The sequence below is a fragment of the Megalobrama amblycephala genome, linkage group LG7 (assembly GCF_018812025.1).
Source record: "Megalobrama amblycephala isolate DHTTF-2021 linkage group LG7, ASM1881202v1, whole genome shotgun sequence".
NCBI lineage: Eukaryota > Metazoa > Chordata > Actinopteri > Cypriniformes > Xenocyprididae > Megalobrama > Megalobrama amblycephala.
In genome coordinates, this window is record NC_063050.1 from 21382300 (window position 1) to 21396982 (window position 14683).

The 14683-nt window shown below is 38.1% G+C and overlaps 1 protein-coding gene across 5 annotated transcripts in view; it reads left to right on the forward strand.

Annotated features, from left to right (window-relative positions):
- Positions 1-1629: 1629 nt before the first annotated feature.
- Positions 1630-14683, forward strand: part of LOC125272010 (activating transcription factor 7 interacting protein) — a 44199-nt gene continuing 31145 nt past the window's right edge. The window contains exon 1 of one of the 5 annotated variants that reach the window (XM_048196517.1): positions 1630-1917. Coding sequence is in view for 1 of the 5 variants with exons in the window: in XM_048196516.1 (XP_048052473.1) it covers positions 9779-9790 (12 nt within the window). In the remaining 4 variants the exon portion in view is untranslated. Of the gene's footprint in view, positions 1918-9718; positions 9791-13934; positions 14032-14683 lie in introns of those variants that run through there. The other 4 variants (XM_048196513.1, XM_048196518.1, XM_048196516.1 and 1 more) reach the window with 4 other exon arrangements.

A 14683-nucleotide genomic window follows, 5' to 3' on the forward strand; every position in this document is an offset into this window, starting at 1 on the left:
CCAAATGTTCTTCCTACTCTATGATCTGAGAGAAGTAGGTTCTTTAGGTTAGTCAGTGTATTGTCAGATCACATTTTACCTCCTCTAACTTAATGAATTTAAGTTCTCAATCAAGTGGAGCCCAACTGAAACTGTTCAGCACTTTAGGTGCAGAGGAAAACAAGGGGCTGTTAAATTTGTGAAATTAAAATATCACTTCTTTAATAACTGATTTGTAATGAACTTAATTAAGATACATTTGTATACAAATAAAGACCTCTACCCAGTGAATCTTATCTAATATTAGTTACATAAAACGTCTCTCTTATCTTTGTGAGCACCCCAACAGCTCGCAGGCGGTACTGCAGATAGTAGACATTTCAAACAGAAATCCTCGTGCTTCACATGCTGCAAGTAATGACAACAAAATGGCTGACCTTAACGAAAATAAAGCCTACTTGCTATCCTATGCTTGCTATATATAGTCATTGCGAACCGTTGAACAGCTCTGCTAAGGGTGTGTGAAAAACATACTTGGTTGTTTTTTAACCTTTCTTCTATTTATTCAGGTTTGTTAAAAAGAGGCTATCTAAAAAAAATTGAGCCTGCATGTGCAGACAACACCTCCCGCGGGTCACGCTCCCATCCCCCTCACCACAAGTCCCCCACCCCCACTGTCACGCCCTCCTTCCCTGTTAATATTTGAGTGACTGTTCGAGAAAATAAATAGAAGTAAAAACATGAAGAGCAAGAGCTGACGGCTCTTAAACATAAAAGAAACAGTACAATGCATATCTGAGAACCGTCAGTAGAACTGTATTCTGATTCTGGAGCGGTTTCATCGCGGCTTTAGTGCAGTTATTACGCTAAATAGTAACGCATAGCGGCGCCACAAGAAAACAGCGCGAAATAGTAAGACCGGTACTCCGATTCTAGAACGAATGACTCTTTTGAGTCGATTCTGTCTAGTGAACCAACAAATGCAGCACAAACAGGGCTGCGTTTTCCAAAAGCATCGACTAGTTGATCGTAGAGAACATTGGTGGCGTTCACGATCAATTTTGGGAAACGCAGCACCGAACGAATGACTCTTATGAGCCGGTTCCTCACTAAAATAACTCACACAAATTATTTTCATGTCCGAAAACCTTATACCGCGCAGCACTCGTGATAAATCAGTACTGACTGGCTGTTTATACGATAACTCGAATTTTAATGCACCAATTCACAAATATTTAGAAAGGGGACTGAATACAGTTCAGAAAGGGTTTGAAACGAGGATAGCCCGGGTTTGTGTACGACCAAAACTCGAGCTTGGTTGTTAAAAGGCGTTAACGGTAGGTAATGTCAATAAAATTCACTTACTAAAAACACTATTTGTCGATCGTTTCGTAAATCTCTCATACTATTCACTTTGATACCCTATGTCGAACCCCAGCAAAATATTCATGGGTGGATGAGAACACGGTTGAACCAGTGAGAAACCGAGTTTCCCTGTATATTACCGTTATGGATTTTAAACTGTTTAAAATACCAACGGACATTTAGATTCAACATGCGAACAACACGCGTTTGAAAACGTTCGAGTGGAGGTAGGAGGGGCTTATATTCGATTCTCATGTTGTCCCGCGAAAAGCATGTCTCCTCCCCCTGTTGTTGTACCGTTGGAGGGGAGAAGACGAGAGCGCGAATCACCAACCAAACTACACTGTAGAGTTGCTGTCAGCCTGCTCTCACTGTAGCCTACAGTCAGTCACCTTGTGCTGCTGTCTGTGTGACTGTACGTGATTCCGTTGCGTGACGATAAAGACGTTACCAACTGAATCCGCGTTTGCTGATGTTTTGTTTTTAAACGTATACAATACGAAACATAGACCGTCGTGGTAACGAATTGTTGGAGGTACCGGTTGTAATCTCTCTGACTGATCAAAACACTGGGTGAGTTTTCACACTTGGTTTTGCAAAATTAATGTTTGTCCTACTTTTTTTCGGAGAATAATCGTAACTTAATATACATTTATTTAGGTTAATGTGTTGTTTATGTAATATTTGTTATCTTGAATTTCGGCTATGTTTATATTTTAACTGCAACGTGATTTTACCTGTCACATAATTGCAGGTGTTAACTCATTTAGAAACTCCGTTCACATAAAAATAAAACTCTCAACACAATTTAGAGTGTCTATGCTATTTATGTTAAATTTATATAAAGCGAATTTTAAGTAAGTATCTTTTTTTGTTTTGTAAAGTGATAGCTGCAATGTGATTTCTTCCAAACCTGGAAAAATCACTTATATTTACAGATCCAAAAGATAAAAAGCTGCACATGTACATTTATGTAACATTTAACATTTTTTTTTGTTGGCTGGCTGATATTAGTGTGAATGTATAGCATTGTTTGCAGAAGTTTTGTGTCACAGATGTCATTGTAGAAATATACATATTATGTCAGCCATGATTAATTTATTCCCTGAGAAAAAGTGTCCAATATCAGGCACTTTGCTGAGATTAATAAGTAGTATGTTCATGTGATCTCAAGATATCGGACCCCTTGAGGTGACCCCCTCCATGTAAAGTAAAACAGCTGCATTTAGGCTATGGAATACAACTAAAGTCTTCATCTCATCTATGTGTATGCTTTTAAGCATACATTTCAATATATAAGTACTATTTATTTCTTTGTTTAAAAGAAAAAAAATTTTGAGACTGAGAAATACCTTAAAATCATCGAGAAAAATGACCCATAATTTCACTCTAACTTAGGTGTTTACTTAATTACCCATAATTTCACTCTAAAGGTGAAGTGTTTTTTTTTTTTTTTGTGCCACTAGTATTGTCGCAAAACAAAAAAAGGATTAAAAAAAAAATGTTTTCAAACAGGTTTCTCTCAACACACCCTCATGTCTGCCATTGGTCAGAAAATAGATAGCCCCACCCAAAACTTCATGCTATGTGAGGCTGGTTGGCATTCTTAAAACAGCAATGTTTTTATAGTGCCACAATGCTTACCTATATACATCTTATTTTGCAATGTGGATGTAAGCTGTTTTCTGTGAATGTGTAAGACTTCCGATTCATTAGCCACTATAGGTAAATAACTAGAAGAATAACAAAGTGCAGTAAACGGTGGAACTATTTGTGCTAGAATGTTTAATGTGCACTTTTACCTCTTTTCCACCAAAGCAGTTTGAGTGCTGGTTCGGAGCCAGAGCCTAGTTTCTAATCAGTTCTTTGTCTTTCGATACCCAAAGCACCAGCTCCGAACCAGGAAAAGTGGTTCGTAAGTAGCACCAAAACATTGCTGGGCTAGAAGAAAGAACTGCTTGCGTCAGGGCTGGGGCCGTGGTTACCGTGACCAACAACAAGACCAACATGGAAGCCTTGTTCGAGATGCATTCGGCGGGTGACATCAGAGTGCTGCAGGTCTGCGGGAGTGTTTGTAGAGCATACGACTCCTTGTGCTTTTGGATCATTCTTGCAGTTCTTTGATGTCATGCGCCAATGCATCTCAGACAAGCTTAGTGTATTTGTGTTTTGCGCTGCAGCGCTAGCTTTGTTGTGAAATATGAGACATATACAATGACGTAAAACCTGGCTCTGTGCTGACTCTCTAGCCCATGGAAAGGCAAACTGGTTCTTAGAAGGCTCGTCAGTTGAACCAACTCTGAACTGGCACTAGCACTAGCTCTGAACTAGCACCTGGTTCGTGCTGGTGGAAAGGGAGTATTTGAGTGCTGGTTCAGAGCCAGAGCCTAGGTTCAAATCAGTTCTTTATCTTTTGACACCCAAAGCACCAGCTCTGATTGTAATCTCCGTCTATAAAAATTACGGCGAGATGCTCAAATTCATTGGATTGGCCATGTTTGGATGCCGATGTAGGTTCGCAAAGCCATGAGCATCAATAGTAATGCAATGTCCGCCATTGTTGATGGAAGGCTTTTTCAAGATGTATCGGAAAAGTGGAAATTCGGGAAAAGTGGTTCGTAAGTAGCACCAAAACATTGCTGGTTTAGAAGTAAGAATCGCTTGTGTCAGGGGCTGGGGGCGGGGTTACCTTGGCCAACAAAATGAGCGGAAACTTGTGACCACCATTTTTGAAATAGCAGCTAATCAAGCTAATAGCAACTCGATTGTAATCTCCGTCTGTACAAATTATGGCGAGCTGCATGAATGCGTTGGATTGCCGGTGTTTGGATGGCGATGTAGGTTTGCAAAGCCATGAACATCAACGTCCGCCATTGTTGATGGAAGGCTTGTTTGAGATGCATCAGTGCTGCATTTGCACTGGCTCTGAACTAGCACCTGGTTCATGTTGTGGAAAAGGGGTATTTGATTCTGTGTTTCTTTAAAAAATCCTGATATGTCAACTTTGGAGGTTAGAGTGGAATTGCCTTTTTGTTTAAACAGTGGAAGCCCGTTTGGAAATCAGCAATAATTTTTGCAATACCATTATGTTGTTTGTGGTGCAGAAATTACACACTTCACCTTTAAAGGTCCAATCAATCATGGGACTGTGAATTGTTAAGGATCCACTGAAATGTTATTTTGAATACTTGGCAAATTGCAAGATCTGTTACTTAAAATAACATTTCAGTGGATCCTTAACAATCCACTGAAATGTTATTTTGAGTAATAGATCTTGCAATTTGCTAAGTACTGCACTTCATCATTATTTTATTTTGCTTGCAGTCATTAAGCCTAAATATAACATTGCTAGGTTGCATGTTTCATATCACTATAGAAAAGCTTAAACAGAAAAGAATGATGCCAGCAATGCCAAGATCTTGGGTTCAAAGACCAGGGAATGCATGAACTGATAAAAAATGAATACCCTGAATGCAGTGCATCTCGCTCTGAGTAAAAGCATTTGCCAATTTAGGTCAGATGTCTTTAGATTACATATACAAAAATGGTAATTGGGGGAATGTTTTATATCCAAAAACAATACTGACAAAAGGTTTCTGTACAAAAAATACATTAAATATGATCAACAAAATGGTGTCCCTTCTTTATTTTAAACACCCATAATTGTTTAATGAACATGACCTTTATAGATGCTTCTTTTGAAACCATAAATATATAATAATGGGAGAATCACAAACCTGCACCTCAGATTCATTTACTATAATGATTCAGATTGATCACTGACTACTGCTTTGATTCAAACTTACTGCATTTATAAGTAAAATTGGTCAATAACAATAAAAAGTATTAATTTTTTTTTCTATTTATAAAGCCCAAAGTATCCTTCGTTTTTTCGTCATCAACTGTATGCACAGCCTGATTTTTCTAACCATGCATAGTCTGTTCGCCCAGGTCATGTTTTTTCTTGTCCACAAGTTGCCCATGACTGTTGTTTTACAGTCGAAAAATAAATAAAGAGTTCAGATGCAAAAGCCGCTAAATGCCACCTCCGTCAAAAATGAGATAATGATATTGAGCGAATGCTCTCCGCACATAGTATACATTCATCAAATACTTTTGCTTCAAATCCGCTAAATCCCAGTGCCATCCCATTCACAAATACCGGTTCATTGGCAGAAACTGCTAAATGCCACTTCCCTTTGTTAGCAAAAGCCTCTAAGTCCACATAAGAACCAATTAGAAGACGCAAATCGAATCATATGATTCGATTTGAATCATATGAGCCAGCTTTCAATTGCTGAGCTGCAGGCTTTTATCATGTTTTTATCATGTAAATCATTAAGCCTTGTTTACACTGCACGTGTCTGCGGCACGTTACAGCTGCGACACGGCTACCTGAGCTGATGTGCGGCCACTCTAGTCAATGCTTGTGTTTACACCAGCCGCGCCGCGGCATGTTTCAGAAGCGTCCCGGAAGCGGCTCGGCGCGCCACTTTGCTAAAGATAGGCGCCTATTTTTGATAATAAAATAAAAGACCAAAATTCTGTTAATTTCAAAATAAACACCCCGTGCAGACTCATGTGGGATAGCAAAAACACAACAATAAACAGAATTAAACTGGTCAAAACAAACATTTAACTTACCCATGTTAGAACACAAAAAAATCAAGAAAAACAACATAGGACAGGCAAATCACGTGGTCTCGCGAATCCTGTCACTTCGCTCCTAAAATGCTCCTGGTGTGAGGACGGAACAAAACCTCGCCAGAGCTGTGACGTGCCGCAGACATGTGCAGTGTAAACAAGGCTTTATAGTGGCAATGACAGGATTTCACGAGCAGCAAGTAAACAGACATTTTACTATGTCTTGTTTTACAAAGAGGTTGACTTAGAGTTTTTTGCAAAAAAAGCACACATGGACTTAGCTGGTTTTGCTGCAAAAGACAGTCAAATATGTTAAATACCAATGAATTGACATTTTTGAAAATAAGGCATTTCAATAACTGACTAATAACCTTTTCATTTCCATTGAAGTGAAATTACTTAACCTAAACATAGGAGCCTGGTAAAAAAATGCTCAATTTTTGCATCTGAACTCTTCAAATGTTCTTGTGTGAAACTCTAGATTAAAAGACATTTTTTTGGAGAGAAATTTTACAGACAAGATTTCTAGTCAACTGCCTGTGTTCATGCATGCTATAAAATGGAGTATACTTTGAAAGGCAATGTGTTTTTTATGTGTAAAAGCTGAACACTAATTTATAAACGTATAGGAGATTTGGATGACTTGAATCAGTAATGCCAGTTCAACTGATTTATTACAAAGTTGATTTATTTAGATATTTAAGCCTACGCAGACACCCTTTAGCTAGCTTTCATAAAATGAAATCAACAATAATCAACAATAACACACTCTTCAACCTCTGGTTAGCGTAGAATTCTATGAGATTATAATGGGCATAATCCATGATATAAGTGAACTTGTTCGATCACTCCATCTGAGGGCTCCACATTGGGCTCTTCTAATGCCACTGCTTCATGAAGAGATTTCTAGAAAGATCTGACTGCCGTAAAGACAACTGACATGCTGTTGCCAGTTTTGGCATGTACATCTTTTATGCAATGCTTAAGAACATGGTGCACTGTTGCCTTAAATTTCATTGAGGTTGATCACCGAAATAGTAGACTGTGGGTTTTGGAAGCCGGTGACTTTGTCCTAATATAACACAACATTACTGGGCTGGAAACGTGTGGACTAGAGGTCATCGATATTTGAAGACAGTAGAATGGTCTGATGAATCATGTTACCAGGGATTAGAGCTGACGGCAGTGAATCCATCTTGTCAGATTGGAACAGATCCATTATAAGAGATTTTAGGAAAATCTTTGCTAACCATCAACAATTGTTGGTGTCTGTCATTCTCCTCTGTGTGCGGTACTCTTGCCCAATAACAAAGATGGTCCAGGCCTAGTTAAAGGTGCATTCACTTGAGTTCAGAAACCTGGACATGAGCCCTGCGGAGCAACATTGAGATATAGTTGTGCAGTCAAGTCGAACTGTTGATCAACACCCACCAGAGAATAAGGGTGTTTTCACACCTGGCTCGTTGGAGTGTTTGTTTTGGAACCTTGTGCATTTTCTTCTTTAGTTCAGTTCATTTAGGCATAAGATCCACACCAAAACAATCGCTCCGAAATCGCGGTCACGGCTAAAATTGAAAATTAACTGTGGGGCAGTTAGATTGAAATGAGAAAGCAATCCGACATAATGGACCAACGAAGCAAGTTGCGTGTCACGATAGCAACAGATAAAACCAATAAGCTCATGGAGCAAACTTGTCAGTCTGTCTTGATGGATGACGCAGAGGGAACTGACCAATAAGAGGACAGTTTTTCTCACATGTAACTTACATAAACACTTTTGGTACATTTTGAAATGTTGCCTTGTAAATGTGAACGAAACAAAGAAGAAAAAATTCATTGTAACAAAATAAGTCCCTGTTTCGGAAAAAAGCAAAGCATCTACAGATCTGAAAACACCCTAATGCCGGGTTCAAACTACACAATATCAACCCAATTTTGCCACGATCCGTTTGACGTAGGATATTATGGTGATTCGTAAAAGACAATTGGTGGCGAGACGCAAGAATCGATCGTTTCATCTCGTATAGTGTGTCATAGTGAACGACAACTGATGCTGCGTCTGTGACGCTTCACAAGAGAAAGACTAGCATGTGTCATTTTTTTTGGGGGGGTCCTCCAGGATGGGTCTCATCTGTGACATTGACCAATAGGAGCACAGAAGCTCTTCCATACACAGCTTTCAAACATGGCAAAGAGAGACAATGGTATTGATGCTGCTTAGGTGGAGTTATGCAATGGAGGAAAGGTTCGTGGAGCTATGGCAACAACTATCTATATGATTCCTCGAGGTACTATGACGCCAGAGTGAGAAAAAGATAAATGCTGGCGAACGACAGCGGAGGCAACCCGCTGATTACTGGAATTAGCATTAGGCTAGTACAACCATTGTTTGTTCACGCTGTTGTCAAGTCAGTCGCTAGACTGACACTGTGACTATCATGTAGTCTGAACCCGGCATAAATGTCTTTGCACACTGAGTCCGAAATTCGCATCCGAAATTTCCGCACATTAAAAAATAAATACGACCCCACGTTATGTCAATCACGTTTACACACCATCTCCGAAACTTGCGTCCGTCATAAAAAAAAGAGATCAGGTTCAGTTTTCTGCGTTTTTCACAAAATCCAGAATGCCAGGTTGTTCCACGTCGTCTACAGCACAAAGCAGAAGCACTGCATGACAAACAAAGTGCGAAATACAAAGAGACAGAATATAATGACAGATTGTGCCAGTATCACTAGCAAAGAATCAAACTGAGCCACTGACATCTTGAAGTAGACTTTGAAACGCTCGGATAATCACTCAGCTCCTTGATGAGTTGGAACTCTCCTTCCTCTCTCTCTCTACGCAATCTCGGGATTGGATGGACCCAATATTTCCTCTTTTTAAGAAGAGGACAACTAAACTAAATGTTTTGCGATATTTTTTTATTCATTTTTTTTTTTTTTGCAACAATTCATTAATATGCATCGGACTCAGTGTGCAAGGTCTCTGTGCATGACGAATTTTTAGGATCACGAATACGAAAAAAACATATACGAAATTTTCGGACTCCGTGTAAAAAGGCCTTTAGACTGCGTCCAAAAACGCATACTCTACTCACATACTTTGCCACCTTTAAAAAAGTATGTTCTATGTAGTATGAATATGTATAATCTGAATGCAATTCGAATTTATTATATTGTTGTCATTGTCGTGTGACCTACTAGTGTCAGTTGTGTCACTAAACTGCCATTCACAAATCCTCTCCTGTGGCTTCATGGGATAGTAAAGTGCCCATTGGATGCGCATTTCAGAAATCTCGGGGTACTTGAGGTTTACTTAGGTTTTACGAATTCTGTGAATTCGGACATACTACTTGTTCACATACTGTCTTCCCCCTACTACATTGTAGGGAAGTATGCGATTTTGGATGCAAGTTGTTGATGGCCATTGAAAATATATAGCATATAGCATGTTTTCTGCATCTTGTGCACGTCATGTGCCACCAAGTAGCCATGGCTGAATTGTCCTACTTCCCTTGTCTGTCCACTCATTCCACAGCTTTAATGGCTGCTTTCATTTTATAATAGTAAAGCAATATATTATTTTTCTTTTTCTTCTCAGGGGAAATAGTGTGTTCTTTTAATACATTATTAAACTACGAAAGTTTTTTTCTGTTCCACCCCTAAAGATCTCTTAAATGGTACAGCCCTTTCTGCTAGTAATTTTCCACTCACCCGTTGACATTCACTGTGGGGGGAGGGGAACGACTGTGCTTGTCTTCACAGAGTAGCTGTGCTGGTGTGTTATGCGTTTCCTGGTATGTTTCCACTTCTATGTCATGTGATAGTCGTAGACAAATAGTTTGTTCACTGATGTTAGGTCTGAGTGTACTTTATTTAAATGCAATTACAGATGCAAGATTTGCAGTGGCAAGTACAATGTGTTTCCATGAGTACATAGTTCAGTAACTTCAGTTCTCCCTTCCCTTTTAAGCTCTGTTAATTTTATTACAGGTCATGGTTGTGCTGTTCTTAAAACAAAACAAAAAAAATTGGAATTTTTTCAAAATAATCTTATCAAAACAAACTCAAAAATGGAAAAGAGAGAGCTTCTTGTATCCTGAGTGAAGAAAATAGGACAGAACTGTCTGAAACCAGGCTGATTTCATGTCGCTATCAGTGCCACTTGAATATTGTGTTATTTAATTATACATCAGTCAAACTACACAAACTATTTTACGCATAAAGCGATTAATCAAATTTAAGAGGTTTCATGATTCTTAATACTGTTGTCGATTATAAATAGTTCGAAAAAGTTTTTAGTTTTCAGTTTGGTCTTTAATCTCCAAAAAATGTGTATCTTTTAAGACTGAAATGTTCCCATCAAAATAAATACTTGACAAAAAATAGGGTAAGGAATGGAAGGAGAAGAGGAGAGCTTCTCATATCCTTAGTGTAGAGAATAGGACAGAACTGGTTGAAACCGGTTGTGGTAGCACAGCTTTACTTCCTGAATGTACAGCGGCACTGTGAACAACAAGGTTTTTTAGGTCACTAGCTATTTGTGCCATATGGATAACGTGATGTAAAACAAATTTTAAACGATACAACTATTTTGTGTTCAACAGGTGATTTTACGATTTTTAATGCGGTGTCGTTTAGTGACTGATTAAGAAATAAAGAAATAAAAGTAGAAATAAGAAATAAAGAAATAAATGTTTTATATTTTAAGAGGTTAACATACATTTAAATAACATCACAACAAAGCAAAGATACATTTTGAATTGGTGAAAATAAATCACCAGTTCTCATTTTTCAGCTTCTCGAGGAAGCTGAAGAAGATTAATTTTACATTGATTGTTTTGCAGTACACCATAAGCCTATGTAAACAGAATAGCTTTCTTTGCTGTTGGTCTCATGTGAAGATGGCATGATTTACTATTTTTATCTTTAACAGTATAGGCCTATCTTACACTAATTGTATATAGAGTGACAGCATGATAATTGTGGTATATTTTGAAGTATGTATGCATGTTATAGATCAGGGTGAATTTAGCTTCAGAGTGGCCACACATTAGTGTCACATTTAGGAATTTAAATTTGTCATCATTTACTCACTCCTAAATTGTATCACAAGAGGTTATTTATTTAATTCCATGTAATATGTGTAATAATGTACTGCTCATACCATGTAGTAACCAGCCACGGGTATTTCAATATTAAATCGAGACCATACAAACAGACCGTAAGTAGACGGTTGAATATGCATGATAGATTTGAATCATGTAACATTGGGCATTATTACATTAACGGAAATCAATTATTTGATTCTGTAATGATTCATAATTTAAAAATGAAAATTTAGGTGAGAAACGCTGTTGCGCTTAAAAAAGCGGCATGATGAAACTGTGCGAATGTTGGCGACAACATTACCAGTGGTTAGACAACACCTAAAATCCCCTGCAATGCACATGGTACAGCCTCGTTTCTGTCACCCCTCCCCCACACTCATATAGCACGTGTTGGCACATGATTGACTTCTCCTGGCTTCCTTAATTAAAATGGTATACATAAACATTGTTACAAGAGTAGTACATTTGTATTGGTCATGCTGCATAAAAATCAGGATTTAAAATGGTCAACAGGGCTTAGACAAAACTAGTTCAAAATGCTACAGCTTTTTGTTCTTCTCATTAACCATGACATGTGGTGTTAACACTCCCCTATGCACAAACACATAATGGTATAGTCCACCCTTTCCTCTGGTTTTTCCACTTCATCTTTTTTCTTTATTAGTGGTGCTGTTTACTATTCATACATTTAACAACCAATGAGGTTTTTGCAATTGTAAAATTAGTCGTACCTAAAGGTTTTTGAGTGAGAACAGTTTTATTTCCTCTACAAAATTTTTTTTATTTACAATGGGGTTTTATCTATTGTGCCTGATCTTATCTGTGTGTAATCTGCTCTCACCATTTATTTATGGCTGCTGACCTAAATAGGCCCTGGTTTGATATTAATATATTTAAACATACTTAATGTTCCTCTACAGTATTGACAGAGTAATGACTTTGTACTTGAGCGCTGTGCCGTCGGTACTCAGCTGCTTTCCGATGCACATCTGCATATTTGCATTCCAGTGACCTTTGCATTGTTAGCGCCATGCTATGCTAGTTAAGCTACAGGAATTATGCAGTAGTGTCATATGTACATAGAGCTCTTCTGTCATTTATACTGGAAGCGTTTGTGGACCAAATAGGTTTGGGTTTTGGCCATCTGTTTTCCCAACCAGACTATGTGTTAACAACCAATTTAAAATCCCATTTACAATAATTTAAGGTAGCTAACAGACTTTTCAGCGTTTTATGGAAACCAGCAGCATACAATGAAAACATTAATGTTAATGTTTTGACATTTAAACTGATGCTTCCAAGAAATTTGGAATAGTGCTGTGAGGGGAATTATGCTTGCTCATCTGTGCTGCTGCACATCTGCAAGTATGTGTGCATTTGATGTAGTTTTTGTGAACCCACTACACACACATTATGGCACTGAACTAACAGCATGAATCCAATACTGGCCCTATTAGTCAAATTCGTCAACTGCGCCATGTATCTTTTTTTTGTTGTTGTTGTTTGGGGGTTTTTTTGACGCCAGCAGTGGCACCAAATGAAATTGCAAAATAAAGACAAAACGGCTTTGCCAAACACTTTTGTCACCCTTCCTGCCCTACTCCCTGTCATTATTTGTGCAAACAGGTAATCTTGCCCCTAACATGCCATATTTTTAGGTGACACTGTATTTTTTACAGATAAAATTATGTGTGAAATATCAAAGTTTAAAACCTACGCCTTTGTCTCTTGAGTTCAGTTTTCAATATGCACATTAATTGCATGCAATTTTTCTGTGCTTCGAAATTGGCACTAAACCTGTAACCATGATTTATTATTTTAAGTTTTTGCCTTTCCTGGTTATTAGTTTTGTTTTAATAATTAACATACTTGAATAGCTAGGCAGTTTCTAGAAAGTGGTTTCTTTTCTCTCGCATTCTGTTCCCTGAGAAAATATCAGATTCATGTTTCTTTGCCTACTTTCTGTCTTCATGCTAGGTATAAATTTGATCCTAGAGTAAAAATTAGCAGAACAAATCTATGAAATTTAGGGCTAAACTCTCAGCTCTTCATGTTTCATTTCTTCATTCATTGATTAAACCCAGGACTTGATTATTTATTTTGCGACAGTGCAAACAGGATGCTTTCCAGATTTTCTCAACAATAGCATTTTTCATTTTCATGTGTTATCATACAACATTAAGTTACTCATTACATAAGCACTAAACAGACACAAACGTTCCATACAATCTCTCTTCATAGTCATATCATTACTTGGCTATTGTCTGTTCTGCTGGAACTACAGCAGAAGGTTAGGGAGTAGATACTGTTATTACCATTCCCAATCAATATAAACACCAGACTGTCATTTAATGCTGTTTCCTGCATCTGGCTTCCTCTGCCGATACAAGATAGTGTCTCCCCCTCTCAGTCCTTATAATGGTATGGTCCGTACTCTCCAGTAATTTTCCATTGCCTGCTGTACCGTGCTACTTTGTAGCATGAGGGTGGAGCTACACTGCAGTGTGACTCTGTCTCCAGAACTAGTTTCAGGTAGTTTGATATTTTGCGTAGACTCACTACGCTATTTGTGAACAGTTCTCTATTTAAACTTTTTTCAGAGCATGTTCATTTTGAAGTTAATGATATGAGAAAGAAGGGCTTTTTTAAATTAGGCTAATTAAAAAAAAACAACTATGTTTATCTCCTGGTGTTATGTGTAATTATGTACAAAGTACTGCTTATTTTTCATTTTCAAGTATATAAGCCTCTTTGTTGAAGTATTAATCGTAATACCCCTGCAAAATTAATGGTACAATCCGATCCAAGCTCCTCCTCCGCCCTTCCCCCACCCTAATTCGTTTGTGCTAGACTTTTGATTTAAGGCTAGTGCAGTCTTGCAAGTTTTGCCTCCTAGCAGAAGGTGGCCTTCATGTGAGGATAGCAGTGTAAGGTCCCAGCTTGTTGTGTCTGTTGTGTCTGTTGTGTCTGTTGTGTCTGTTGTGTCTGTTGTGTCTGTTGTGTCTGTTGTGTCTGTTGTGTCTGTTGTGTCTGTTGTGTCTGTTGTGTCTGTTGTGTCTGTTGTGTCTGTTGTGTCTGTTGTGTCTGTTGTGTCTGTTGTGTCATCATTAGAAACTTTAAGTGTGTGTGGTTTGATTCATTTGGTTGTACTAATATTCTGCAGTGGGTGATGTGTTTGCGATTTGTTAGCAGTAGGGGCAAAGTGCTAGCTTTTTTTGTAAAGAACATTCATTTGCCTATGTGTAATTATTGATTTTTTTTTATTTTTTTTTTAATTATTATTTTTTTTAACCAGTTTATTTTGGCAGATGTATTGTGGTGTACTCGCTCTTGGAGAACTTCCTTCAAGAAAAATTTAGGTCCTCGTTTAAAGGGTTCATGTTTAGAGGAATCAAATTTACGTTGATGTTTTTGCATAAGGGGTCATTGTACATATAGTTAAATTACACAACTCAAAACTTGCTCCCAGCCCATATAGAGTATTTAATTATTTCACCTTGTGGTAACGACTCGTTTTGAAAAGGCCACATTGTGAGGTCAGGACGTGGTGTTCATTTGAATGGCTCCACCTCTGCAACA